This window comes from Oncorhynchus keta, chromosome 12 (assembly GCF_023373465.1).
Source record: "Oncorhynchus keta strain PuntledgeMale-10-30-2019 chromosome 12, Oket_V2, whole genome shotgun sequence".
In the NCBI taxonomy this organism is placed as follows: Eukaryota; Metazoa; Chordata; class Actinopteri; order Salmoniformes; family Salmonidae; genus Oncorhynchus; species Oncorhynchus keta.
The window spans coordinates 28,512,207-28,538,606 of NC_068432.1; the positions used below are offsets into that span (position 1 = coordinate 28,512,207).

General features: G+C 40.7%; 1 protein-coding gene across 3 annotated transcripts in view; it reads right to left on the minus strand.

Annotated features, from left to right (window-relative positions):
- LOC118391232 (phospholipase D2-like) overlaps positions 1-26,400 on the minus strand; it is a 31,990-nt gene that overhangs the window by 4,078 nt on the left and 1,512 nt on the right. For all 3 annotated transcript variants that reach the window (XM_052457949.1, XM_052457950.1, XM_052457951.1), the window contains 21 exons: positions 25,581-25,734; positions 25,302-25,432; positions 23,427-23,569; positions 23,157-23,250; positions 14,733-14,798; positions 14,586-14,644; positions 14,209-14,454; positions 11,615-11,758; positions 11,389-11,472; positions 10,938-11,016; positions 8,690-8,800; positions 8,302-8,520; positions 8,006-8,171; positions 7,787-7,905; positions 7,509-7,625; positions 7,273-7,377; positions 6,804-6,892; positions 3,363-3,476; positions 3,117-3,163; positions 2,651-2,785; positions 1,274-1,427 (listed from right to left, as the gene is read on the minus strand). In XM_052457949.1, the coding sequence (XP_052313909.1) occupies positions 1,274-1,427; positions 2,651-2,785; positions 3,117-3,163; positions 3,363-3,476; positions 6,804-6,892; positions 7,273-7,377; positions 7,509-7,625; positions 7,787-7,905; positions 8,006-8,171; positions 8,302-8,520; positions 8,690-8,800; positions 10,938-11,016; positions 11,389-11,472; positions 11,615-11,758; positions 14,209-14,454; positions 14,586-14,644; positions 14,733-14,798; positions 23,157-23,250; positions 23,427-23,569; positions 25,302-25,432; positions 25,581-25,722 (2,564 nt within the window). In that variant the 5' untranslated portion in view covers positions 25,723-25,734. The remainder of the gene's footprint in view (positions 1-1,273; positions 1,428-2,650; positions 2,786-3,116; positions 3,164-3,362; positions 3,477-6,803; positions 6,893-7,272; positions 7,378-7,508; positions 7,626-7,786; positions 7,906-8,005; positions 8,172-8,301; positions 8,521-8,689; positions 8,801-10,937; positions 11,017-11,388; positions 11,473-11,614; positions 11,759-14,208; positions 14,455-14,585; positions 14,645-14,732; positions 14,799-23,156; positions 23,251-23,426; positions 23,570-25,301; positions 25,433-25,580; positions 25,735-26,400) is intronic.

Consider the following 26,400-nt stretch of genomic DNA (forward strand, 5'->3'; position numbering starts at 1 on the left):
ATTCCCATACCACTCAACCTCAGTAAACCTCTCAATCAGTGAACTGCCTTACAACTCTCCTTCCGTGGCCTCCAACTGCTCTTAAACGCAAATAAAACTAAATGCATGCTATTCAACCGATCAATGCTCGCACCTGCCCGCCCATCCAGCATCACTACTCTGGACAGCTCTGACTTAGAATACGTGGATAACTACAAATACCTAGGTGTCTGGTTAGACTGTAAACTCTCTTTCCAGATTCACATTAAGCATCTCCAATCAAAAATTAAATCTAGAATCTGCTTAATATTTCACAACAAAGCTTCCTTCACTCATGCTGCCAAACATACCCTCGTAAAACTGACCATTCTACCGATCCTTGACTTTGGCGATGTCATCTATAAAATAGCCTCCAACAGTCTACTCAGCAATCTGGATGTAGTCTATCACAGCGCCATCCGTTTTGTCACCAAAGCCCCTTATACTACCCACCACTGCGACCTGTACACTCTCGTTGGCTGGCCCTCGCTTCATAGTCGTCGCCAAACCCACTGGCTACAGGTTATCTACAAGTCTCTGCTAGGTAAAGCTCCGCCCTATCTCAGCTCGCTGGTCACTATAGCAGCACACGCTCCAGCAGGTATATCTCACTGGTCACCCCCAAAGCCAATTCCTCCTTTGGTCGCCTTTCCTTCCAGTTCTCTGCTGCCACTGACTGGAACGAACTGCAAAAATCACTGAAGCTGGAGATTCCCACCTCCCTCACTAGTTTTAAGAACCAGCTGTCAGAGCAGCTCACAGATCACTGCACCTGCTCATAGCCCAACTGTATACAGCCCATCTATCTACCTCATTCCCATACTGTATTTATTTATTCTGCTCCTTTTGCACCACAGTATCTCTTCTTGCACATCCATCTTTTGCACATCTACCATTCCAGTGTTTAATTGCCATAATGTAATTAACATAACTTTGCCACCATGGCCTATTTATTGCTTTAACTCCCTTATTTGACCTTATTTGCACTCACTGTATATAGACTTTGTTTTCTTTTTTTCTACTGTATTATTGACTGTATGTTTTGTCCATTCCATGTGTAACTCTGTGTTGTTATGTGTGTCGAACTGCTATGCTTTGTCTTAGCCAGGTCGCAGTTGTAAATGAGAACTTGTTCTCAACTAGCTTACCTGGTTAAATAAAGGTGAAATTTTAAAATAATTTTAAAAAATAAACTAATTTAATGTAAAATCACAGACAGTGCAGAAGTGTATGGACTCTTTTCCCGAGTCCGAACCTGAAACACTCTTTGCGCAGGGCCAGAGTGAGGGGTCCAGCCTGGTACTCCTCTCCCCCCATAATGGAGGGGATCCTCTCCTCATCCTCCACCAGCACAGCCAGCTCACTGTCCCGGCTCCCCAGCATACTGCGGTCATTGATGTTAGCTGAGCCTGGATGGAGGGAGCACAGAGAGAGTGGAGGGAATAGAAACCAGAGAGGAGAGAAAAAGAGAGAGAGCCAGAAAGAGAGAGCGTGTTGTGGCACTAATATCAGTGACGATGGCCATAGATGCTGCAGCCACTTGCTTGCAACAAAGTATGTGAGTTGGTAGCAGCAAACTTTCTTAATACCAAGACAGAGAAGATAGAAGGTTAAAAAAAACATTGTTTATAAAACACCTTTCCTGTGTTTCAAGGACTCATCCTTGAATCATCCTCCATCTAGCTGACAGAAGCATCATAATTACTGTACCCCTACCCAGTCCCAGTGTACTCATAATAATATCATAGCATGGAGCCAAGCAAGCTCAAGACTAATCCGAATACTAGTACAGTACATGTACTAATCAGAATACTAAATGTTACTGTATATGTATGAGTTTTCTTTCTTGATCACAGTACTGAAAATAATGTGTGTGTGAACGTGGGAAAAAGTTAGAATAATAACTGTCTGTTCCTTGGTACAAATTAATCAGACTGGCTAGAGTGCTTATCGACACAAGAAAACCTTGACTCGTAAATTATATTCAATTGGTAGGGAGACGGATGTGGGAAGGCTGGAGAGACAGCCTTTGTACTGGAACGGATATGGCACGGATTGGGGCTGGAACTAAGGACGTCATTTTCAGTTTATAACCTGTAGTAACCTGTATTGTGGCAGTACTCTCTTGATTAAAGGCTGATACTTGACTTTTAAGACCGGGCTCTGTCCATTCCTATAAAATAAGGGTCTTACAAATTCTTATGAATTGACAGAGTGTTTAATTGGGAATTAAAACAGGAATTAAGTTCCTTCAACAGATTCCAATACAATCTACCTCGGGAAAAAATGCATTCATCTTCAATGAGGGGGGTGCCGTTTAAGTTCCCCTTCCCTCCCTCCCCTAAAGTTCAGTATGTTTTTATAGCTGAATATTTTATTAGCTCTGCATATCATTCACCTTGTGTTTATTATGCAGAGACAGTAATTAGCAGCCTGTGATTGATCTCAGTGATGAGTCACAGTCACAAGCTGCGTCGGAAATGGAACACTATTGCCTATAATACACTACTTTTGGCGAGAGCAAAGGTAGTATACTACAGTATATAGGGAATAGGGGGCCATTTTGGAAACAGCCACAGTGATGCCCCATCCTGTCTCATCTGTAAGTGTGGCTGTGATGACAGTGACTCACCGATGATGTAGCGGCGGTCGTCAGCTATGAGGGTCTTGCTGTGTACGTAGATGAGCTCTGTGACCAGGGACTGGGAGAGCTGGGAGTGTGTGCGCAGGCCACACAGGGTGATGTACTCGCTCCACTGGTCCTCAACTGGGGGTAGGGAGACACTGGTTGGCTGACACACTGGCATGGAGCTGAAGCCAATGAATAAATGAACGCTAATGAAACAGGACCACAATTTAAACATGAGAAGACAGATGGGCGTTATAGGAAAAGAGGATGAAATGATTAAGTATGGGGAGAATCGAGAACTATACTATAGATAATATAGATAGTGAAGTTAGATACCTAGTATGAGCCTTCAGTTAGCGGAAGGGTAAGCCATACACAGGAGAGAAAGAAAAGCAGAAATATTATCAGAGATGAGACAGACTGACAGTAATTCCAGATATTAGGTTGGAAATAAGGAAACAAAACTCACGTTCTCTCAGTCTCATCAGTATGGAGTACTCTCCACGGCACATGGTCCTGTCGTGAAAAATACATATTATTTACACCATAAAAATCGACAACAATCTTTAAAGTTGTTTTCTTAAAACACAAATCACTACACAAAATGTATGTTTTAAAATTATGCAGTTTGACACTAAGTGATTGTGTGCTACTTTTTACTGTGTGTGTGTGTGTGTGTGTGTGTGTATGTAGGCCCATAAGGGAGGGTTCTGACCTGTAGGTGAAGTGTAATATGGCCTGGATGGCTTTCCCACCCCCCTCGCTGATGTCTCCTTCAAACCCAGGAAGCAGGGGCACCACCACAAACACCCTGTACTTCTTCTGCTCACTGAGGAACAGCAAGAGTTATAGGGAATGTGGTAGAAGAGGAGAGGGGGTTATATATAATTTAATTCAACATTGTTTTCAGGGAATATTCCATGAGTATGGAAATCAGCTCTCCATCAGGGCAGGGATAATAGTGATCTTAAATCATTATCGGCCCATTTCAAGGCTCCGCGTCTGGCTAAGATTCTTGAATCCTGGGTAAATGTACAATTTATCTTTTTTTTTTTTTATCTTCGAAATGTATTTTAAATGTAAACCAATAAGGGTTTAAGCCTGGGCACAGCGCTATTAAAGAAACAGCTTTAGTTGTTAGTGACCTTGTCAATGCTTTCAACACTAAAATTAAATGTGCTTTGTTTGTGGACCTGTCAAAAGCTTTTGATACTGTTGCCTGAGCTCTGACGTGGGGTTCATATTTTCATGATTATCTCAGTGAAAGAACTCAGGCCATCGTGATACAATACCAGTCAGAAATTCGGACACCAACTAATTCCAGGGTTTTTCTTTATTTTTACTGTTTTCTACATTGTAGAAAAATAAAAACTGTGAAAAAAAAGAGACTGAATTGTGTATTAAGCAAAAAAAGTGTCAAACATTTTTTTTAGATTTGAGATTCTTCAAAGCAGCCACCCTTTGCCTCGATGACAGCTTTGCACACTTTTGACATTCAAACAGCTTCATGACAGTCACCTTGAATGCATTTCAATTAACCGGCGTGCCTTGTTAAAAGTTCATTTGTGGAATGTCTTTACTTCTTAATGCGTTTGAGCTAATCAGTTGTGTTGTGACAAGGTAGGGGTGGTATACAGAAGATAGCCCTAATTGGTAAAAGACCAAGTTCATATTTTGCCAAAACTAGCTCAAATAGCAAAGAGAAACGACAGTCCATTACTTTAAGACATGAAGTTCAGTCAACCAACCCGCAGCACGCGCTCCAGCAGGTATATTTCACTGGTCACCCCCAAAGCCAATTCCTCCTTCAGCCGCCTTTCCTTCCAGTTCTCTGCTGACAATGACTGGAACGAACTGCAAAAATCACTGAAGCTGGAGACTCATATCTCACTCACTAGCTTTAGGCACCAGCTGTCAGAGCAGCTCACAGATCACTGCACCTGTACATAGCCAATCTGTAAATAGCCCATCCAACTACCTCATCACCATATTGTTATTTTATTTATTTTGCTCCTTTGCACCCCAGTACCGCTACTTGCACACTCATCTTCTGCACATCTATCACCCCAATGTTTAATTTGCCATACTGTAATAATTTTGCCACTATGTCCTATTTATTGCCTCAACCCCCATATCCTACCTCATTTGCACACACTGTATATAGACTTTCTCTATTGTATTATTGACTGTAAGTTTGTTTATTCCATGTGTAACTCTGTTATAGTTTGTCTCGCACTGCTTTGCTTTATCTTGGCCAGGTCGCAGTTGTAAATGAGAAGTTGTTCTCAACTAGCCTACCTGGTTAAATTAAGTTGAAATAAAATAAGAAAACCTTAAGTTCTTGCCATTTTCAGTCTTTTTCAAGTGCAGTCGCAAAAACCATCAAGCTCTATGATGAAACTGGCTCTCAAAAGGACCGCCACAGGAAATGAAGACCAGAGTTACCTCTGCTACAGAGGATACGTTCATTAGTTAACTGCACCTCAGATTGCAGCCCAAATAAATGCTTTAAAGTTCAAGTAACAGACACATCTCAACATCAACTCTTCAGAGGAGACTGTGTGAATCAGGCCTTCATGGTTGAATTGCTGCAAAGAAACCACTACTAAAGGACACCAATAATAAGAAGAGACTTGCTTGGGCCAAGAAACACGAGCAATGGACATTAGACTGGTGGAAATCTGGTCTCCAAAATCACCCGACCTCAACCCAATTGAGATGGTTTGGGATAAGTTGGACCGCATATTGAAGGAAAAGCAGCCAACAAGTGCTCAGCATATTTGGGAACTCCTTCAAGACTGTTGGAAAAAACATTCCTCATGAAGCTGGTTGAGAGAATGCCAAGAGTGCAAAGCAGTCATCAAGGCAAAGGGTGGCCATTTGAAGAATCTCAAATATATTTTGATTTGTTTAACACTTTTTTTGGTTACTACATGATTCCATGTGTGTCATTTCATAGTTGATGTTATTCTACAATGTAGAAAATTGTAAATATAAGAAAAACCCTTGAATGAGTAGGTGTCCAAACTTTTGACTGGTACTGTACATAAAGGTGAACCACAGGTAGATTATTTCTACATTTATATAAAACAGCATAGGTCAATCTGTTGAAAATTGTAAACTTCATCTACAGTATATATATAGTATTGTACAGGGCGCATTTGGAAAAGAGAACTAGTTCTCAATATGTCTTCCCTGTTAAAATAAAGGTTATATAAAACATTAAGAAATATAAAAACAAGAAAACAATGTGGTATTTGTGACATTAACAATATTGAATCATGATTACTTAACTCGATACAGACCATCAACTAACAAGCAAGTATAAAACATGTATAACCAGGGGTGAAAGTAAGTAGAGACGGCAAAAATAAATAGTGCGGGTACGCCATACCGGTAAAATATGAGCCTATCACATTTATTAAAACAAAATGTATATTAAACTGTAAGCTATTACACCACTTTTTATCATTACCGCATGTCAGAGGCATGAACAATTTGAAAATGGACTTGAAAACGGGTGCTATAGCCTACCGTTCAAAATGCAATGTGGTTAGATGTGAACACTGAGATTTTGCCAAGGCAGAGTTGAGTGGCTGACAGATCTACGTGAACACTGAGATTTTGCCAAGGCAGAGTTGAGTGGCTGACAGACCTACGTGAACAGCGGTGGACTCGTAAATTCTGGCCTAATGGCAATCGTCAAATGTCATGACACTGTGGTGTTTTGTGTAACAGATGTCTCTTTCCATTCACCACTTTGTTTGGAGGCTGGAAATATGTTGTGAGTGGAGGAAGGTGCGCCTAGGGAAGGAGTTCTTTGACATGACTACTTTGACAATCAGATGAAAACATCAGGATCGATTTTTGTTGTGGCAAAAACAGGTAATACTTTTTAAAAGTTAAATGACAAGCATTTACGACTAGGTCCAGAGGTGCTATTGAATGAAAAGGGATTCTGTATGTAATTCTATGATTGGGCGCAAGCACATATAGGAGGTCCCGAACCGGGAAGAAATGAATTCTACCTTCACCCCTGTGCATAACCCAGTGTGATGATCAGTCCAGTAAAATCATGTTAAACAGTAAACCTTGCCGTGTGCTGACTGATTAAACCCAGACATACAGAGCGAGAGACACTGTGGAAGAACCACACCTGTGTGCACGTAGTATCCTCTTCACGATTGCGTCACCGATGCCATTGTGCACGTTCTTCCCATCAGCACAGCTGATGAAGAACTGGTTCTGAGAGCAGAGAGGGGGACATTTGAGAATTTATACCACAACCCATACATTTAATTGGACTTGATAGGACCATGTGGACTGTGAAGGCATAGGGGACTGCCGTTATCGCAACCTTGAGCTCCAAGTTGACTTTATTACAGAGATACAGTCACAAGACAGCATGGGGGAGGCCAGGGCACTGAATACCATCTTGCATTACAAAAAACAACCTTGTCTCCTGGTTGATTTCTATGCTTTTACAGCAATCAAACAGATAGATATGGCATAGAATTAGCATGGGTTTGACTCTGGTAAATTGGTGCAATGATTCTGGTAAGAGTTTGAGTCCGGTAAATGGGTGCGATTAAATAATGTATGTAGTGTGCTGGTAGCAGAGTTACCTCGATGTAGATGTAGTGTTCGCTGTTATCGATGGTATGGATGTAGGCATTGAGGATAGAGTTGTCACAAGTTCCGGCGGACCAGCGATCCACAGAACGCAACACCTGAGAGACAGAGAAGAAAATTAAAATCAATATACAATTGATAATCAAAAAAAAGGAGAATTGAGAGACATTTCTGTGAGCTTGTATGTGTCCGAGACGGTTTGTTCACTCTTATGTGTGAGCATGTGTACCTGCACGGAGGCCTTCCCAGAGCCAGGCACAGTGAATGGCAGTACATCAGCAGTACTGTGAGACTTGGGAAGAAGGCATGGGAAAAACCTGCTTCTAATATTCTTGTACTTAAAGATCTGTAGGCAGACAAAACAAAGATAAGAGCCAGATGTCTCTATCACATAACCCTAGTTGTGTCTAGGGTTGTCCTTTGGAACCTAGTTTAGAAGTAGTGTATGTACATCCAAGTAAAGCCATGAAAGAAAGATCCTTAGGAACCTCTCATTTGACCTCTGACCTTGGCAAAGTTCCAGCGCTGGATGAAGTGGCGGGCCACGTCCCTGGCAGCTTTGCCATGTAGGGCAGCAGACAGGTCACGCCACGGCATACGGGGCACCTCAGTGCGGTCAATGTTGTCTGAGAAAACAAAACACATTCAAATGAAGGATTATCCCTCCGGTGTGTGTGTGTTAGTAAGTTACAAAGAGAGGGGTAGTGGGTGTTGTGTATGCGGCACCTTCAAATGGGCGGTCCAGTTGGACCCAGTCTCTCTTGATGAAGTTGCTGTAGTCCTTGCCAAGCCACAGCTGGGTGTTGTTCTTCAGATCCTCAGCATTGACCTCTTCCGGCTCTGGATCCTGGGCTGAGTTTGACCCATCCACTTGGTCACCTGAATCAGCTGCCTAGGAGGCAGAATAGGACAGTCTGGCAAAGAAGTCACTGCTTAACACCAGGTAACAATATGAACTATGGATTATCAGAACACAGGAGAAAGAAAAATATTAATCTTGACTTTGTCTTGAGATGTATCACCTCTGGCTCACAAATTGGAGCCTTTGGCACTTCTTCAGAGATGTGATTGGCTGTCTCTGTGGGAACTATATCAGTCAACCGGTACTGGCTGTCGTCCCATCTCCCAAAGGCCAGGTCCAAGCCTCCAACGAAGGCCACTGATTGGTCGATGGCCACCATCTTCTCATGATGGGCCCAGAAAAATACCACAGCGGACATGTGGTTGGGGTGTCGCATCACCTGTTGGAGAGACAGTGAAGCTAAGGACACAAATCTAATAACGTTTTTTGAATTTTAAATAATGACACAGTATAACACCAGCAATGAAAGCATGATGATGCTATGTGGGTTGGTTTATGAGGTGTATAGCACCACCAGATTGTAGAGCAGAGATTAGTGTCTGACAGACCTTGATGTTGGGGTGCATGTCCATCAGTGTCTTCTTGCTGTGGCCACTGTTTATACCCAGTGCCATCTCCACCTCCTTGTACAGAAGCACACACACTTTGACACCTTGTTCCTGCACAGAGAAAAGAAAGGATAGATATACACAAAAGGTGGGAAGGAGGAAAGGACCCAGCAAGAATATTTGGTACCTTGGATGTTGCGGGAAAGTATGTTTTTGGTTTCAAATTGGTTGTGGGAACAAAGTCCAGTAAAAACGGAATGTTTAAAAAAATATATTCTGAGGACAGAAGTGAAAATTTAAACTGTTCTGGGATTGTTTATTTTTAAGTTGCAGGTAGGTGTGCAGAAAGTTTTACTCAAGTTCATTGAACGTTTTATTAACGTTCTGAGATCTGAAAATATAGGTTATTTGAAGGTAATTAAATAACATTCTGAGAATATTCTCTAAATGCTGTGAAAGTTTTGTTATAGTTATTATTGACTCTAAGAACTACATTTTTAGGTTACTTAGAGGTTTTTGAATAAATTTCACTGAATGTTTCAATAAGACTTAATAACACTGCTAGCTTACTTTGGGTTAACTTTTTTTTCTAAATTGTTCTCTGAATGTTACTAAAGTTCTTGTGTTTTTTTGGAAAGTTTTCTTCATGTTCAGTTAACGAAATGTAGAGCTTATTGAGATTAATGGGTACAATACATTTTTCAGAAGATTTCAAGAATATTGCCAAGAACCTGCATAAAATAGAACCAACCATACATCCTCTGAATGTTCTGGGAACATCCCTTAAGTCACCATTTCTTTTAGAACATTCCCAGAATGTGGTAAAAATATGACATAAAATAGAACCGCATGGGAACTTGTGGTGGAATGATCTGTTAAGTACTGAAATTCCCACAGAAGAATATTGTTTCTTAAAGTTCTCTGAACAATTTGAGAACATGGCCTTAAATAGAACCATGAGGAAACCTATAGGAAACGTTATGCCGAAAGTACTGAAATTCCCACAGAAGAACATTGTTTCTTGACATTCTCTGAACTATTTGAGAACACTCCCAATGTCAAACCATTTGGAGAATGTCCCTAGAACATTAACAAATGAAATTAAACGTAGCCATGTTTGACATTTTGGAAAACGTATACTGTTAAATGAAATACCAAGTAAATGTGTTTTTTTTGTGAAGTTCCTTAAAATGTGCTGAGAATGTTCCAAAGTAAAGCAATTATCCTGCACCATTCCCATAAAGTTGAGGAAGGTTGTATGCAAAATAACCAATAGGATAACTACACTCTCAGCAAGCTCTAAGAAACAAATTGTTCTGAGAACATTATGTGCTGGCTGGGAAGAGATTCATCTTCAGTGCTTTCAGAGGAGAGGAGGACAGGTATAAGGGAGACTATAGACATAGTGGGGAGAACAGGTATTTGATAACCTGCAAAATCGGCAGTGCTTCCTACTTACAAAGCATGTAGAGGTCTGTAATTTCTCATAGGTACACTTCAAATGTGAGAGACGGAATCCAAAACAAAAATCCAGAAAAATCATATTGTATGATTTTTAAGTAATTAATTTGCAGGTCATTGACCAGGTCCTGCCGTGTAGTTCTGGCTGATCCCTCACCTTCCTCATGATCATTGATGCCCCACGAGGTGAGATCTTGCATGGAGCCCCAGACCGAGGGTGATTGACCGTCATCTTGAACTTCGTCCATTTTCTAATAATTGCACCAACAGTTGTTGCCTTCTCACCAAGCTGCTTGCCTATTGTCCTGTAGCCCATCCCAGCCTTGTGCAGGTCTACAATTTTATCCCTGATGTCCTTACACAGCTGTCTGGTCTTGGCCATTGTGGAGAGGTTGGAGTCTGTTTGATTGAGTGTGTGGACAGGTGTCTTTTATACAGGTAACGAGTTCAAACAGGTGCAGTTAATACAGGTAATGAGTAGAGAACAGAAGGGCTTCTTAAAGAAAAACTAACAGGACTGTGAGAGCCGGAATTCTCACTGGTTGGTAGGTGATCAAATACTTATGTCATGCAATAAAATGCAAATGAATTACTTAAAAATCATACAATGTGATTTTCTGGATTTTTGTTTTAGATTCCGTCTCTCACAGTTGAAGTGTACCTATGAGACAAATTACAGACCTCTACATGCTTTGTAAGTAGGAAAACCTGCAAAATCGGCAGTGTATCAAATACTTGTTCTCCCCACTGTATGTTGTCAGGAGAAAGGTGGGAAGTAGATTCGTACTGCTTTGCGTTTGAGGATCTGGTCCAGACGCCAGTATGTTCCTGTAGCTGGCCTCTTCAGGAAAACCTCTGGACTGAGCCTTGGGAGGGAAATAAATATTCACCATGCAATATTAATAATGAACATATTTACACTGTGTCCTGCTGTTTACAGACTAATTAGAAACAAACCTAATAAATGTTGGAAAAAGTGGTCTCCGTTGTTATTGAGAGAGTGAAATCAAACATTTGTTTTGTTTGCGGTATGCTCTAATTTAGCTAACGGCAGGGCAGAGCCATGTATACAGTATACCATATAGGGCTCTGGATAACCTCTCTCTGTAATTACGGAGAGCACTGTGCTTACTGTACATGAAATTTGGAACACAGAGTATTCCTACTAGCCATCAAGATATAGTGTATAATAATATAACGTTCTATTCTATTTCGATTGTGCTAGCTCTGCTCCTCACCACCAGTCTGTGATGAAGATCTCCTCCTTGGCCTGCTCCAGAGCATCAGCCAGGTCTGCAAAGTAGCCACTGCCATTTACATACCTTTAATACAACCAATTCATAAACAGAGACATTACATTCAAGTTAAGGGAGCACAAAGCTATGGATGTATACAGTATGTACAAATACCACATCATCATCCAATGTGAAGCAATGCACACACACACACACACACACATCTGACCATTTAGTGAGTGTGTTCTCCCGTGGCGGGGCAAAGCCCCCAAAGCGTTGGACCTGGAGGAATTCACAAGGCTCAGCCAGCCTGTTGATCTCATGGCTCCACCAGTGAGCCTGTCTGTAGCTGTTACACTTGATGACCAGATTCCTAAAACACACACACAACGCTCATGTAAGAACACACATACACATATGAGGCAACACAGCGAGGCAATAGGGGAGAGTGGGATATGTTGAACCAAATAATTATTGAGCCACCCTAATTGTTTCTAGAAAACCATACACAAAATTAATCATGTGGCCAAATATTTAGGAAGAGTTCATCATTTCATAGAGTCTGAAGTACGAAGCCATATGGGGAAAGTGGTAAGCAAGTTAGGTCCAAAAAACTGATTTTCACAAAGTCAAATTAATTTATTGTGTTATAGGTTTCATGATGCTTGTATCTAAACCGAAGTATATAGTTTAAATAATGTTTTATACATCAGTTGAGACTATAAGCTAAAATATGAGATCCTAAACATAGCATGAAAGTGTATCCTTGTAGCTGTGTGGGCTAATATAGTCAACATATTTGCTTTGGGGTAAGTTATGCCAATGGCCATGGGATACATTGAGCCAATCTCCACCATACCCCATACATATTATCATCACATTTAGTCAGTTTCGTGCATAATATGCATAGTATTTTTGCAATGTGTCCTGTATGAACTCAAGATGCATATTTTATTGTTACATAGCAGACATCTTCATGCCCCCTGTATACACACATAAAACAAGCAGGGATCTGGCCCCCCTTGAGATTCTGGAGAGAGAAGCGAAGGAAGAAGTGAGAAAGGAAGAAGTCCATTTGAGCAGCAGCAAGGGATGAAAACAATAGACTGAATGACACTGAAGACGTTCAATGACAAAAACCAAAATGAACATGTCCCTGTGAGAATGAGGCTATGATAGAGTAGCAGAGGCACACAAGGTCTTATCTGACGACATGGAGTCTGAGCTTCCTAAACATATCAAGAATCTTGCGGGCCAGTTTCATGGGCTTTGTAGCCTCAAATGCAGAGAACTTGTCTACTAATTGACACATTGAAACATCCCTGTCCCAGACAACTGGTCAAGAAATGGAAGGTTAAGTGATATTGAACAGAAATATCTATATCTGAATGTAGGCATACATTTAAGATATACAATACACCACATTAATTCATTAAACGTTGACCTATCAGCACCATTACCCACTGTCACAGGACACCATCAACCACTTTACCCCAAGATGACTCAACTTACCCTGTCCCATTCTCAACTTACCCCAAGTTGTGCCAAGAGACCACTTTTTTTGGACAATCTATGTTTTCAAAACTGTTATGTTTATATGAATTCAGATTTTTTCCAGGGATACACAACATCCTGAAATATATGTAGATATCTTTGTGAGAAATAATACTGTATGTGACACATTCCAGGAATCTATGTGTATGTTGCACGTCACTACTACACAGGAGAAGCATTTTAACGTTTATTTACATTTTTTTAAATCAAAAGTTCTGGGGGAGAAATGCCTTCTTGAACATGCGGACTGTCATTTGCCTTAATAACAAACGTGTATGCCATCTGTAAATGAATCAAATTAAAATAAGAAATTACAAGCCTAGTTGGTTTAACAATGAAAAAAGACAGGAACCTTCCTGCTAGCCATGATTGTCTGAGATAATGGATGGGCTGGACATGAGTTCGGATTGGTCTGCCATGTAGTATTCTTCTGTTTATAGCACGAGTTGCTCATTATGTGTAGATAATACTTTCTACCAAGGATTTTTTTGAAGGATATCATGAAGAACTGAAAAAGTGTTGCTACTGCTCAGTGGGAAGAAGTTGTGATGGACTACCATTTGCATTGCTAGTAATAGCCTAATGTTAGCTAGTTAGCTAACATTGAACCTAGTTGGTTAGCTTAAGCTACCTGCAGATTCATGCATGGTACATGGTAGTATGGGTTGGGATTAAGGGTCTAAACAAAAGACTCCACTATGCAAAGTAATAATTTCACTGTACCGTTCACACCTTCAGTATCCTGTGCATGTGACAAATAAACTTAGATTTTATTTAATTTAGTGTGTGTTTACCAGAAATGGTAACGAGAAGAACAACATGACCTGAACCAAAGTCAGAATAGGATATGGGCCAAGGACTAGATAAAGTATATTTGTACCACTATAATTGTACCATTTGTACCACTTTCAGTCTAAATCTTTGGTTGTTAACTACAATACCTTACTCACTCTGTTAACTACATGGCCTCACACGTGAATCCTTAAGATGGGCAGGGCTAAGCCTTATATGGGTGATAACGATGCTGAATGGGTGAAGAAAAATAAGAGCTCTCCAGTTGGTGTAACAACAATTTCTCAAAAGTAGTGTTACAAGTTTATCAACTTTCAAAGCAGAATTACTTTCCCATTGTTCCTCTACTGCAGTGTATGATATACAATGTTCTATTTCTGAGTCTCTACTTTTATCCAATGTAAAAAACATACATTCAAATTTATGGGTGTGTCTGCCTACAAATAGATAACATTTTGGACACCACTGTGGACTTACCTGGTGAAGTTCTGAATACAGACCCCATACTTGGTATCAGTGTATGCACGGCCCACTTGAACTTTGAACTCTGGGTCAAAGACCAGTACAAAGCAGACGACCCCATTTTCCCGGTTCATATAGAGCAGGAAGGAATCCTTGACCACCAGCCAGCGTTTTGACCAGCGGAAGCAGAACTGGTGATGACCAATACAGTTCAGCCCCTGGATACGATGACCTCCTGACCTTTTGAAGATGGAACCCTCCCTGAAATACAATGACATCACTAACATTGCTCACACGGACAGAGAATTAGTCACATTAAAATGTACTGAATCACACTCACTCTCACTTTCTCGTATACCATCACACACTCATAGACTATTAATATTGCTTACAGGCCTTTGGGTCCAAGCTCACTGACAAAAGAGAGAGCACTGACATCAAGGAATTCCAGCTGGAATCAGAACAAGACAGACAGTGACGACAGCTCATCCTGACACTGAATGAAAATTGGTGTGTGTGTGTGTGTCATCTTCACTCACCATGCCGTGGAAGTTCTTACAAAATGAATTCTCCAGAAGGCCATTTAGATATTCTTCAAGGTATTTCTACAACAGAGAAATCAGAAATCAAGACTGATAGCCTACTAGCCCGCAGGGGGTTCTGAGAAGAAAAAAAAGTATATATATATATACAGTATATACATACAGTTGAAATCGGAAGTTTTACATACACCTTAGCCAAATACATATAACTCAGTGTTTCACAATTCCTGACATTTAATCCTTGTAAAAATGCCCTTTCTTAGGTCAGTTAGGATCACCACTTTATTTTAAGAATGTAAAATGTCAGAATAATAGCAGAGAGAATGATTTATTTCAGCTGTTATTTCTTTCATCACATTCCCAGTGGGTCAGAAGTTTACATACACTCAATTAGTATTTGGTAACATTGCCTTTACATTGTTTAACTTGGGTCAAACGTTTCGGGTAGCCTTCCACAAGCTTCCCACAATAAATTGGGTGAATTCTGGCCCATTCCTCCTGACAGAGCTGATGTAACGAAGTCAGGTTTATAGGCCTCCTTTGCTGGCACACGCTTTTTCAGTTCTGCCCACATATTTTCTATAGGATTGAGGTCAGGGCTTTGTGATGGCCACTCCAATACCTTGACTTTGTTGTCCTTAAGCCATTTTGCCACAACTTTGGAAGTGTGCTTGGGGTCATTGTCCATTTGGAAGACCCATTTGCGACCAAGCTTTAACTTCCTGACTGATGTCTTGAGATGTTGCTTCAATATATTCACATACATTTCCTCCCTCATGATGCCATCTATTTTGTGAAGTGCACCAGTCCCTCCTGCAGCAAAGCACCCCCACAACATGATGCTGCTACCCTCGTGCTTGCCGGTTTGGATGGTGTTCTTCGGCTTGCAAGCCTCCCCCTTTTTCCTCCAAACATAATGATGATCATTATGGCCAAACAGTTCTATTTTTGTTTCATCCGACCAGAGGACATTTCTACAAAAAGTATGATCTTTGTCCCCATGTGCAGTTGCAAACCGTAGTCAGGCTTTTTTTATGGCGGTTTTGGAGCAATAGCTTCTTCCTTGCTGAGCGGCCTTTCAGGTTATGTCGATATAGGACTCGTTCTACTGTGGATATAGATACTTTTGTACCTGTTTCCTCCAGCATCCTCACAAGGTCCTTTGCTGTTGTTCTGGGATTGATTTGCATTTTTCGCACCAAAGTACGTTCATCTCTAGGAGACAGAACGCTTCTCCTTCCTGACTGGTATGACGTCTGCGTGGTCCCATGGTGTTTATACTTGTGTACTATTGTTTGTACAGATGAACGTGGTACCTTCAGGCGTTTGGAAATGGCTCCCAAGGATGAACCAGACTTGTGGACGTCTTTAATTTTTTTTGCTGAGGTCTTGGCTGATTTCTTTAGATTTTCCCATGATGTCATGCAGAAGCACTGAGTTTGAAGGTAGGCCTTGAAATACATCCACAGGTACACCTCCAATTGACTCAAATGATGTCAATTAGCCTATCAGAAGCTTCTAAAGCCATGCCATAATTTTCTGGAATTTTCCAAGCTGTTTAAAAGGCACAGTCAACTTAGTGTATGTAAACTTCTGACCCACTGGAATTGTGATACAGTGAATGATAAGTGAAATAATCTGTCTGTCAACAATTTTTGGAAAAATTACTTGAGTCATGCACAAAGTAAATGTCCTAACCGACTTGCCAAAACTATAGTTTGTTAACAAGAAATTTGGGGAGTGGTTGAAAAATGAGTTTTAATGACGAAGTCAAGGATCGGTAGGATGGTCAGTTGTACGAGGGTATGTTTGGCAGCATGAGTGAGGCAGTATTGAGTAGCTTGGATGAAAGGAGCCCAAAGGTGCCCAGAGTAAATGGCCTGCTCCTCAATCCCAGTTGCTAATATATGCATAGCATTAGTACATTTGGATAGAAAACACTCTGAAGTTTCTAAAACTGTTTGAATGATGTCTGTGAGTATAACAGAACTCATATGGCAGGCAAAAACCTGAGAAAATTGTTGTAGTTTTTGAACTCAGCCCTATCGAATACACAGTGGGATATGGTTCAAGTTGTACTTCCTGGTGCTTCCACTAGATGTCAACCGTCTTTTGAAACTTGAATGAGGCTTCTACTGTGCTGTGGGGCCGGATGAGGGCTCTTTGAGTCAGTGGTCTCGCAGAGAGCCAGGTCCTGGTCACGCGCATTTCACGTGAGAGCGACCTGCGTTCCATGGCTTTTCTACAGACAATGGAATTCTCCGGTTGGAACGGTATTGAACATTTATGATAAAAACATCCTAAAGATTGATTCTATACTTAGTTTGAAATGTTTCTACGACCTGTAATATAACTTTTTGAACTTTTCGTCCGACGTTCGATTAGACCTGCACGAGCATTTGGATTTGTGTACTAAACGCCCTAACAAAAGTAGCTACTTGGACATAAATAATGGACATTGTCGAACAAATCAAACATTTATTGTGGAACTAGGATGCATGGGAGTGCATTCTGATGAAGATCATTAAAGGTAAGGGAATATTTATAATGTTATTTCTGATTTCTGTTGACTCCAACATGGCAGATTAAAACAAAAATTCTGAGCGCCGTTCTCAGATTATTGCATGGTTTGCTTTTTCCCTAAATCTTTTTTGATATCTGACACAGCAGTTGCATTAAGGAAAGTTATATCTATAATTCCATGTGTAACACTTGTATTTTCATCAACATTTATGATGAGTATTTCTGTTAAATTGATGTGGTTATGCAAAATCACTGGATGTTTTTGGAACTAGTGAATGTAATGCGCCAATGTAAACAGATTTTTTACAAATAAATAGGAACTTTATCAAACAAAACATACATGTATTGTGTAACATGAAGTCCTATGAGTGTCATCTGATGAAGGTCATCAAAGGTTAGTGATGCATTTTATCTCTATTTGTGCTTTTTGTGACTCCACTCTTTGGCTGGAAAAATCGTTCACAGTGTCCTATTTGAAATCAGACACTGTGGTGGGATTAACAACAAGATTTAAAACGGTATAAGATACATGTATGTTTGAGGAATTTTAATTATGAGATTTCTGTTGTTTTGAATTTGGCGCCCTGCACTTTCACTGGCTGTTGTCATATCGATCCCGTTAATGTGAGTCTGGAAGGAGAGTTTACAGTCTAACCAGACGCCTAGGTATTTGTAGTTGTCCATATATTCTAGGTCAGAACCGTCCAGAGTAATTATACTAGTCAAGCGGGAGGGTGCGGGCAGCAATCGGTTGAAGAGCATGCACTTAGTTTTACTAAGTACTAAGTACTTACACAGTACTGTCTTTTATCGATGGCGGTTATGATATCGTTTAGGACCTTGAGCGTGGCTGAGGTGCACCCGTGACCAGCTCGGAAACCAGATTGCACAGCGGAGAAGGTACAGTGGGATTCGAAATGGTCTGTGATCTGTTTATTAACTTGGCTTTCAAAGATTTTAGAAAGGTCAGGCAGGATGGATATCGGCCTGTAACAGTTTGGGTCTAGAGTGTCTCCCCCTTTGGAGAGGGGGATGACCGCGGCAGCTATCCAATCTTTGGGGATCTCAGACGATACGAAAGAGAGATTGAATTGGCTAGTAAACAACAATTTCGGAGGGTGATTTTAGAACGAGAGGGTGCCGATTGTCTAGCCCAGCTAATTTGTAGGGATCCAGATTTTGCAGTTCTTTCAGAACATCAGCTGTCTGGTTTTGGGCGAAGGAGAAGCAGGAGGGGGGCAAGTTGCGGTAGGGGTTGCAGAGATGTTGGCCATGGTCGGGGTAGCCAGGTGGAAAGCATGGCCAGTCGTGGAAAAATGCTTATTGAAATGATCGATTATAGTAGATTTGTCGGTGGTGACAGTGTTTCCTAGCCTCAGTGCAGTGGGCAGATGGGAGGAGGTGCTCTTATTCTCCATGGACTTCAGTGTCCCAAAACATTTTGGAATTAGTGCTACAGGAAGCACATTTCTGTTTGAAAAAGCTAGCCGTAGGTTTCCTAACTGCCTGAGTATATTGGTTCCTGAGTTCCCTGAAAAGTTGCATATCGCGGGGGCTATCCGATGCTAATGCAGAACGCCACAGGATGTTTTTGTGCTGTCAAGGGCAGTCAAGCCTGGGGTGAACCAAGGGCTATATCTGTTCTTAGTTCTACATTTTTTGAATGGGGCATGCTTATTTAAGATGGAGAAGAAAGCACTTTTGAAGAGCAACCAGGCACTCTCTACTCACGGGATGAGGTCAATATTCCAGGATACCTGGGCCAGGTCGGTTAGAAATGCCTGCTCGCTGAAGTGTTTTAGGGAGAGTTTGACAGTATTGATGGGTGGCCATTTGACCGCGGACCCAGTACGCACACAGGCAATGAGGCTGTGATCGCTGAGATCCTGGTTGAAGACAGCAGAGGTGTATTTAGAGTGCAGGTTGGTCAGGATGATATCTAAGAGGGTGCCCATGGTTACGGATTTAGGGATGTACCTGGTAGGTTCCTTGATGATTTGTGTGAGATTGAGGGCATCTAGCTTAGATTGTAGGACGGCCGGGGTGTTAAGCATGTCCCAGTTTAGGTCACCTAACAGTACAAACTTACAAACTTATATCATTATTGGTTAACCCATTTTCAACATAGACACACCTTTTATAAGATATGTTCTATTTGTACCTCTATTTGAACATCAGATCTTCAACGTTATATTCACTATCATTAGGCCAGGATAATTGATCTACCTACAGCTATCCATTTGGTCTCCCATCCAGGGTTTAACCAATCCCAGTCCTGCTTAGCTATGACATTTGTCACTACTACCAATGTGTTACCAATGTGCTCCAGAATAGTGCAGCTGTCTAAGGCACTGCATCTCAGTGCAAGAGGTGTCACTACAGTCCCTGGTTCGAATCCAGGCTGTATCACATCTGGCTGTGATTGGGAGACCAGTAGGGTGGTGCACAATTGGCCCAGCATCGTCCAGGTTTTCCTGGGGTAGGCAGTCATTGTAAATAAGAATTTGTTCTTAAGTGACTTAGTTATGAAAGGTTAAATAAAGATAATATATTTTTTGAATTATCGGGACAATTATTATTGAGCGATGAGGGCTATGGCGGTCATTACATTTTTTCAGACGGTGATTTTCAAGCAATTAACTGCCGGTCTCATGGTAATTGACCGTTAATTAACATAAACACATTTAGCATCTTCTGGATCCCACGCACAGCCTACAAGCCACTGATGCAGACCTTTGGAACATCTACATTTGACAAAAATGTAATAAATACATTTAATATAACCTACACCATCACAATAAATCAATTATTTATTTTAGACAGGTCTAAAGAAGCACGATATGAACAAAATGTAGTCTATTTCAGAAGAATTTATGCTAGGCCCTAATCTGACTCTGCCATTGGGCTGTGGGCTACACTAGTTCATTTAGCAGACAAGATTTGTTTTGAAATCCATGGCATTATTTTATATTGTTTTATAGTATGAAGAATACAATTGAACATAGCTGAAAAAAATGATATTTTTCAGGGAGTGCATAGATGCGGCTATTCTGTGTTGAGCATTGTGATAAAAATGTTGGGCTATATGTTTTGATTTTTAATACATTCTAAGGCTGCATGATGCGACTCTAATGATGATTTGAAAAAGGTTGCATGAAAGGCATGAGCTCTGCGTTGTTGTTTTTTGCACAGGCTGTACACACGTCATCAGTCTCTCATTCACAATTTCACAAGCACCAGATAATGCCTTGAATTTACCGGCTGCATACCCTTTGCATGGCCGTAATTCCCCCTAAAAAGAATCCATGCCTTTTGCGGCCAGTGGCCATTGTGCCCTTGGGCTGAATATAATAATTAGAATTCCCTTCTCCCGGCTGCACATCTCACTCACATGGTTCTCAGTCACGTGATCGGGTCTTTCTCACAGGCTAGAAGTGAAGACAGACATATTGGAGATGCAACTGCACGCATCCTTATCCAATTCTGAGGTGCATATTGAAGATATTGGAAGAACTGTCCACATTTACTTTTTGGCAGCCAACAAGATGAGTAGGCCTAACGAACAGCAAAAGCACTAGCCTATGTCAATCTACTATCCCCCATGGTACAAAGGTTTACCTATTCTATTCTGTGCGAGAATTAAATATTCCATAGTCCGACAAAACACCATTATCCAAAGTAACCACAAATGTGATTATGCATATAATGCTTTTATTATAAAGGTGCATTGTTATGTTGAAAATTATCTTCCCCAAACTTGAAACTCACGCGCTGGGTATGCATGCCAGTTAGGCTCTACAGCCGTTGGAAACCGGATTAATGTGCTTAAATTTGAAGAAGTTATTTGGTCACTTTAGTTGTGATACAAACTTTACGAGAACATATATTCCAATGTGCTAGGCTACATTAGGTGTGTGACTTATGATTTGAAAAACTCACAAAAAGTGATGATATACAATTCCCAAGTGATAAGCTAATATTGTTACCCATCACACTATTCTTGATTTAATCTTGTCTTTACATATACTCAATAATATATGTGTGAAATGTGTTTTTATTTAGAATGGACCATTATCATGCAGACATTTCAAAACAGGGGCACCGGGGGAAAAAATACGTCAGCTACACAATTAAATAGCGAATGAAGGACACTTTTCCAGTGGTTAATTTTCATGCCAGCCAGGTAGACTATACTCCTGTTTTAAAGAGAAGCAAAGTGCTCAATATTAGGAAGGTTGAGAAATAAATATACTAGACCTAGCCTGTAGAAAGCTGATGGGATCCTCCTCTTTTTAATAGAGGCCATCACTCTGTTTTCTCACGCAATTGCATAGCCTATAGAAATGTTGCACAACATGAGCTCTCATGAAGTGTTTGATTACATTTTTTGATTACATTTGTCACAGTGTCACAGTGATTAGAGGGGCAATAGACTGCAGAGTACCAGGCAGTTAGCAAGTTTGGTAGGCTACTAATGACCATCAGCAGCATCCAAGCTTGGAGAAGCCTAATTACTGTAAATGGACACATAGAATTTGACTGCCATCATGACTCGTGACCGCCGGTGTGGCGGTAATACGGTCACGGTAACAGTCCTATGAGTGTTCTCTTAATAACTAAATAGATTCCCTGTTGCTATTGACGTCATTCCAAAGGGTCAGTTCAACAGAGAAAAATAAAATGTAACCATACTTTATAAATCTTATATCATCAATATTTAGGCCTGTATAGCATTTGCAAAGTCATCAACAACTATTGTTTCAATTCAACTCAGGGTTCAACTAAATATAGACAGTACATATAGGCCTAGGGTTTAAAGCTTTGGTTGTTTTTACATTTTATCTTCAAGTTGTTAATTAATATGTTGGATTCATGTCTCCATCTCAACCAAAAAAATCTATGTTAAAGAATAGGACTAAATCAAACAAACTTTAAATAGACTTTAATTTAGGATTGATTTGATTTAGTGCTATTCTTTAACTTTGATTCTTGGAATACAAAATATAAATTATTCATTTGTAGACAAACTGTAATTAAAGCCAGACTAAGTCAGTGGAACAAAAGATACAAACTAATGTAAGCGTTTTTATTCAACCTTAAAATGAGTAACACAACCCATGGTCACATTTTGAGATTACTGTATCTATAAATGTATTATGTAATCATAGAAGGTGTGCATTGTGCATGTCCAAGATATCACGCAAAATTTGCAGGTCTGTGGAGATATTCACAATAATGCTATAATAATCTGTCTAGCATCTTGCACTACAGATGTAAGATCACAATTTTTCTGCACAGCAGGAAATGCAAATTTGTAATATATTCATGGTTTAAAAAGGCTTAAAATGTATGTAATTTCCACTTTAAAATGACAGACTTGATTTGCCCTACTTAAAAAATGTATCAACCCCTACAAAAAAATCCATTAATTATAATCCACATAATAATTCACATTTCCTGTTGCTGCAAGATTATTTTCCTGCTGTAGCAAACTTCCTCAAATTAAGATCCTACATCTGTATGTACTTTTTATGTAATCTCAACTGCAATCCAGGTCATTTAGTTGTCCTATTATATGAAGCACATTTTATTCCCATTTGAACTTTGTTGTGCTTTTCAACGGTTGAAAGCAAAGTAATAACACATTGGGAATTCAACAAACTTCGGTCTGTCTTGAGTGGGTGCATAAAGGTGGAACTCTCATTGATCAACATCTCAACCAAATATTACCCACATTTCCATGTTGAAATGACATGGTGTGCCCAGTGGAGTGAGCCTTTATGTGAGACTAAGTTATGTGTGGGTCTCTGTCTGCGTGTGTACCATGGTGTTTATCAGAGTCTGTCTTTGTGCATACTGTAAACAGTTTGGGTGGGTCAATGAATGTAAGAGTGATACCGGTTTACTGGAGGTTTGTCTCATCCTCTCAGTGCCGTGTAGACTTGGCATCTCCTCTGTCATAGCCCTCAGCTGCGCTCTCTGGGCTGCAAATCTAAAAAGAGATATTTGAATATTCTAAAAATGTTCCTTCTTAAGGTTAAACTCACACAGAAATCACAACAGGCCTTCACTCTTATTTGAATTGCATCCCCTCTAAACAAATTACTCTCCACTCAGATAATGGGTTGCTTTGCATGTCTGAGCTTTGATTGGTGCTCTGAGTCTGACCTTCCCAGAGGCAGGAAGTGAGCCATCATCTTGTGCTTGTAGAGGTCACGATGCAGCTCCTGGAAGTGCTTGTATTTCCTCTTGACCGTCCAGGTGAACTTGCCATGGGTCAGCTTCACAGTGTACAGAGAGCACACACTGACCTGACAGAGAATACAGTTCATGTCATACACCTACAGTTGAAGTCAGAAGTTTACATACACTTAGGTTGGAGTCATTAAAACTCATTTTTAACCACTCCACAAATTTCATGTTAACAAACTATAGTTTTGGCAAGTCGGTTAGGATGTCTACTTTGTGCATGACAAGTAATTTTTCCAACAATTGTTGACAGACAGATTATTTCACTTATCATTCACTGTGTCACAATTCCAGTGGGTCAGAAGTTTACATACACTAAGTTGACTGTGCCTTTAACAGCTTGGAAAATTCCAGAAAATTATGGCATGGCTTAAGAAGCCATGGGCTAATTGACATCATTTGAGTCAATTGGAGGTGTACCTGTGGATGTATTTCAAGGCCTACCTTCAAACGTTGTGCCTTTTTGCTTGACATCATGGGAAAATCTAAAGAAATCAGCCAAGATCTCAGAAAAAAAAGTGTGGACCTCCACAAGTCTGGTTCATCCTTGGGAGCAATTTCCAAATGCCTGAAGGTACCACGTTCATCTGAACAAACAACAGTACGCATGTATAAACACCATGGGACCACGCAGACGTCATACCAGTCAGGAAGGAGAAGCGTTCTGTCTCAGAGAGATGAACGTACTTTGGTGCGAAAAATTCAAATCAATTCCAGAACAACAGCAAAGGACCTTCTATATCGACATAACCTGAAAGGCCGCTCAGCAAAGAAGAAGCCACTGCTCCAAAACCGCCATAAAAAGACAGACTACGTTTTGCAACTGCACATGGGGACAAAGATCGTACTTTTTTGTAGAAATATCCTCTGGTATGATTAAGCAAAAATAGAACTGTTTGGCCATAATGACCAACATGATGTTTGGAGGAAAAAGGGGGAGGCTTGCAAGCCAAAGAACACCATCCCAACCATGAAGCACGGGGGTAGCAGCATCATGTTGTGGGGGTGCTTTGCTGCAGGAGGGACTGGTGCACTTCACAAAATAGATGGCATCATGAGGGAGGAAATGTATGTGAATATATTGAAGCAACATCTCAAGACATCAGTCCTGAAGTTATAGCTTGGTCACAAATGGGTCTCCAAATGGACAATGACCCAAAGCATACTTTCAAAGTTGTGGCAAAATGGCTTAAGGACAACAAAGTCAAGGTATTGGAGTGGCCATCACAAAGCCCTGACCTCAATCCTATAGAAAATTTGTGGGCAGAACTGAAAAAGTGTGTGCGAGCAAGGAGGCCTACAAACCTGACTCAGTTACACCAGCTATGTCAGAAGGAATGGGCCAAAATTCACCCAACTTATTGTGGGAAGCTTGTGGAAGGCTACCTGAAACGTTTGACCCAAGTTAAGCAATGTAAAGGCAATGCAACCAAATACTAATTGAGTGTTTGTAAACTTCTGACCCACTGGGAATGTGATGAAAGAAATAACAGCTGAAATAAATCATTCTCTCTACTATTATTCTGACATTTCACATTCTAAAAATAAAGTGGTGATCCTAACTGACCTTAGAAAGGGAATTTTTACTATTATTAAATGTCAGGAATTGTGAAAAACTGAGTTTAAATGTATTTGGCTAAGGTGTAGGTAAACGTCCGACTACAACTGTATATACACATTTACAGTTGACACACACACACACACACACACACACACACACACACACACACACACACACACACACACACACACACACACACACACACACACACACACACACACACACACACACACCTTGGAGCGTGTGGTGTATCTCTCAGTGCTGTCCACTCTGCATATGACCTGGGTCCCAGGCAATAATACCGGCACACCTGCCTCTTTTACATCCAGCAGATGATGGACCACCAGGAAGGGACGCTCTTCTTCTGTGTGGGGGGCAAATCCATCATCAGAGATTAATAAAACACCACAACTGGAGCCTCTCATCAGTCTGATGTGATGTAAAGGTATTTGGATGGAGGGAATAAAAATATGTATAGGCTATATCAACAACTTATGTCTGTGTTTCCTCACCTCCTTCCTTCATGAGACCATCTAGCTCTTCCTTGCTTAGCTCATAGTTGTCCGTGATGAAGCGCTTTGTCGTTTGGGTCTCCGCCACTCCCCCCTCTGGACTGGAAGGGGTTTTGCAGCATGCTGGTGCTGGACTAGTCATGGTGGTCTATCCCTTTTATCACACAGAAAAGGAGCACTAAATATGAATCACAGTCCATCATCATAATCTTCAAGACATCTAGCTATGGTGTCCAAAAATGTAAAAGCACAGGTGTCTCAACAAAAGTGTTGTTGAAGTTTGCCTAAGTTAGGACTGCTACTGCCAAAATATTTCTTCAGAGGCTACACTGTTTGCAAGATTAGTTGGAGTATTGTTTTTCTCTATGAGAGAGGGGAACGCAAACATGGTTAAATAACAGGCCAATAGTGGGACTCTACAACACTACGACAGAGTCATTTAGACTCATTTCAGGCCTGTGCCAATAAGGCAGAGAACAATTTTTCAGACACGTTATGTAGGAAGTACAGTACCGTAAAGGATACATAAGACAGCTAAGTAATAAATAGTGGGAACATTGATCTATGAACTAGGAGAAACTGGGGCTTCAAGTGTGTCTAAATATAATCCTGGGACCTCTCAAGTGCCTCAGACACCTCAGTAAACCAGACAGTTCACACCAATCACACCACAGCAGCAAGCAGGTGTAGAGGGACTAGTGTCAACAGCTAAATATGATGTGTGCACAATGACATATGGGTGGGTACTGAGGAGCTGAAGAGGGAAAAAACAAGAGATAACAGCTTTAAACAGCAAATACAGAGAGCAATCACCGCAATC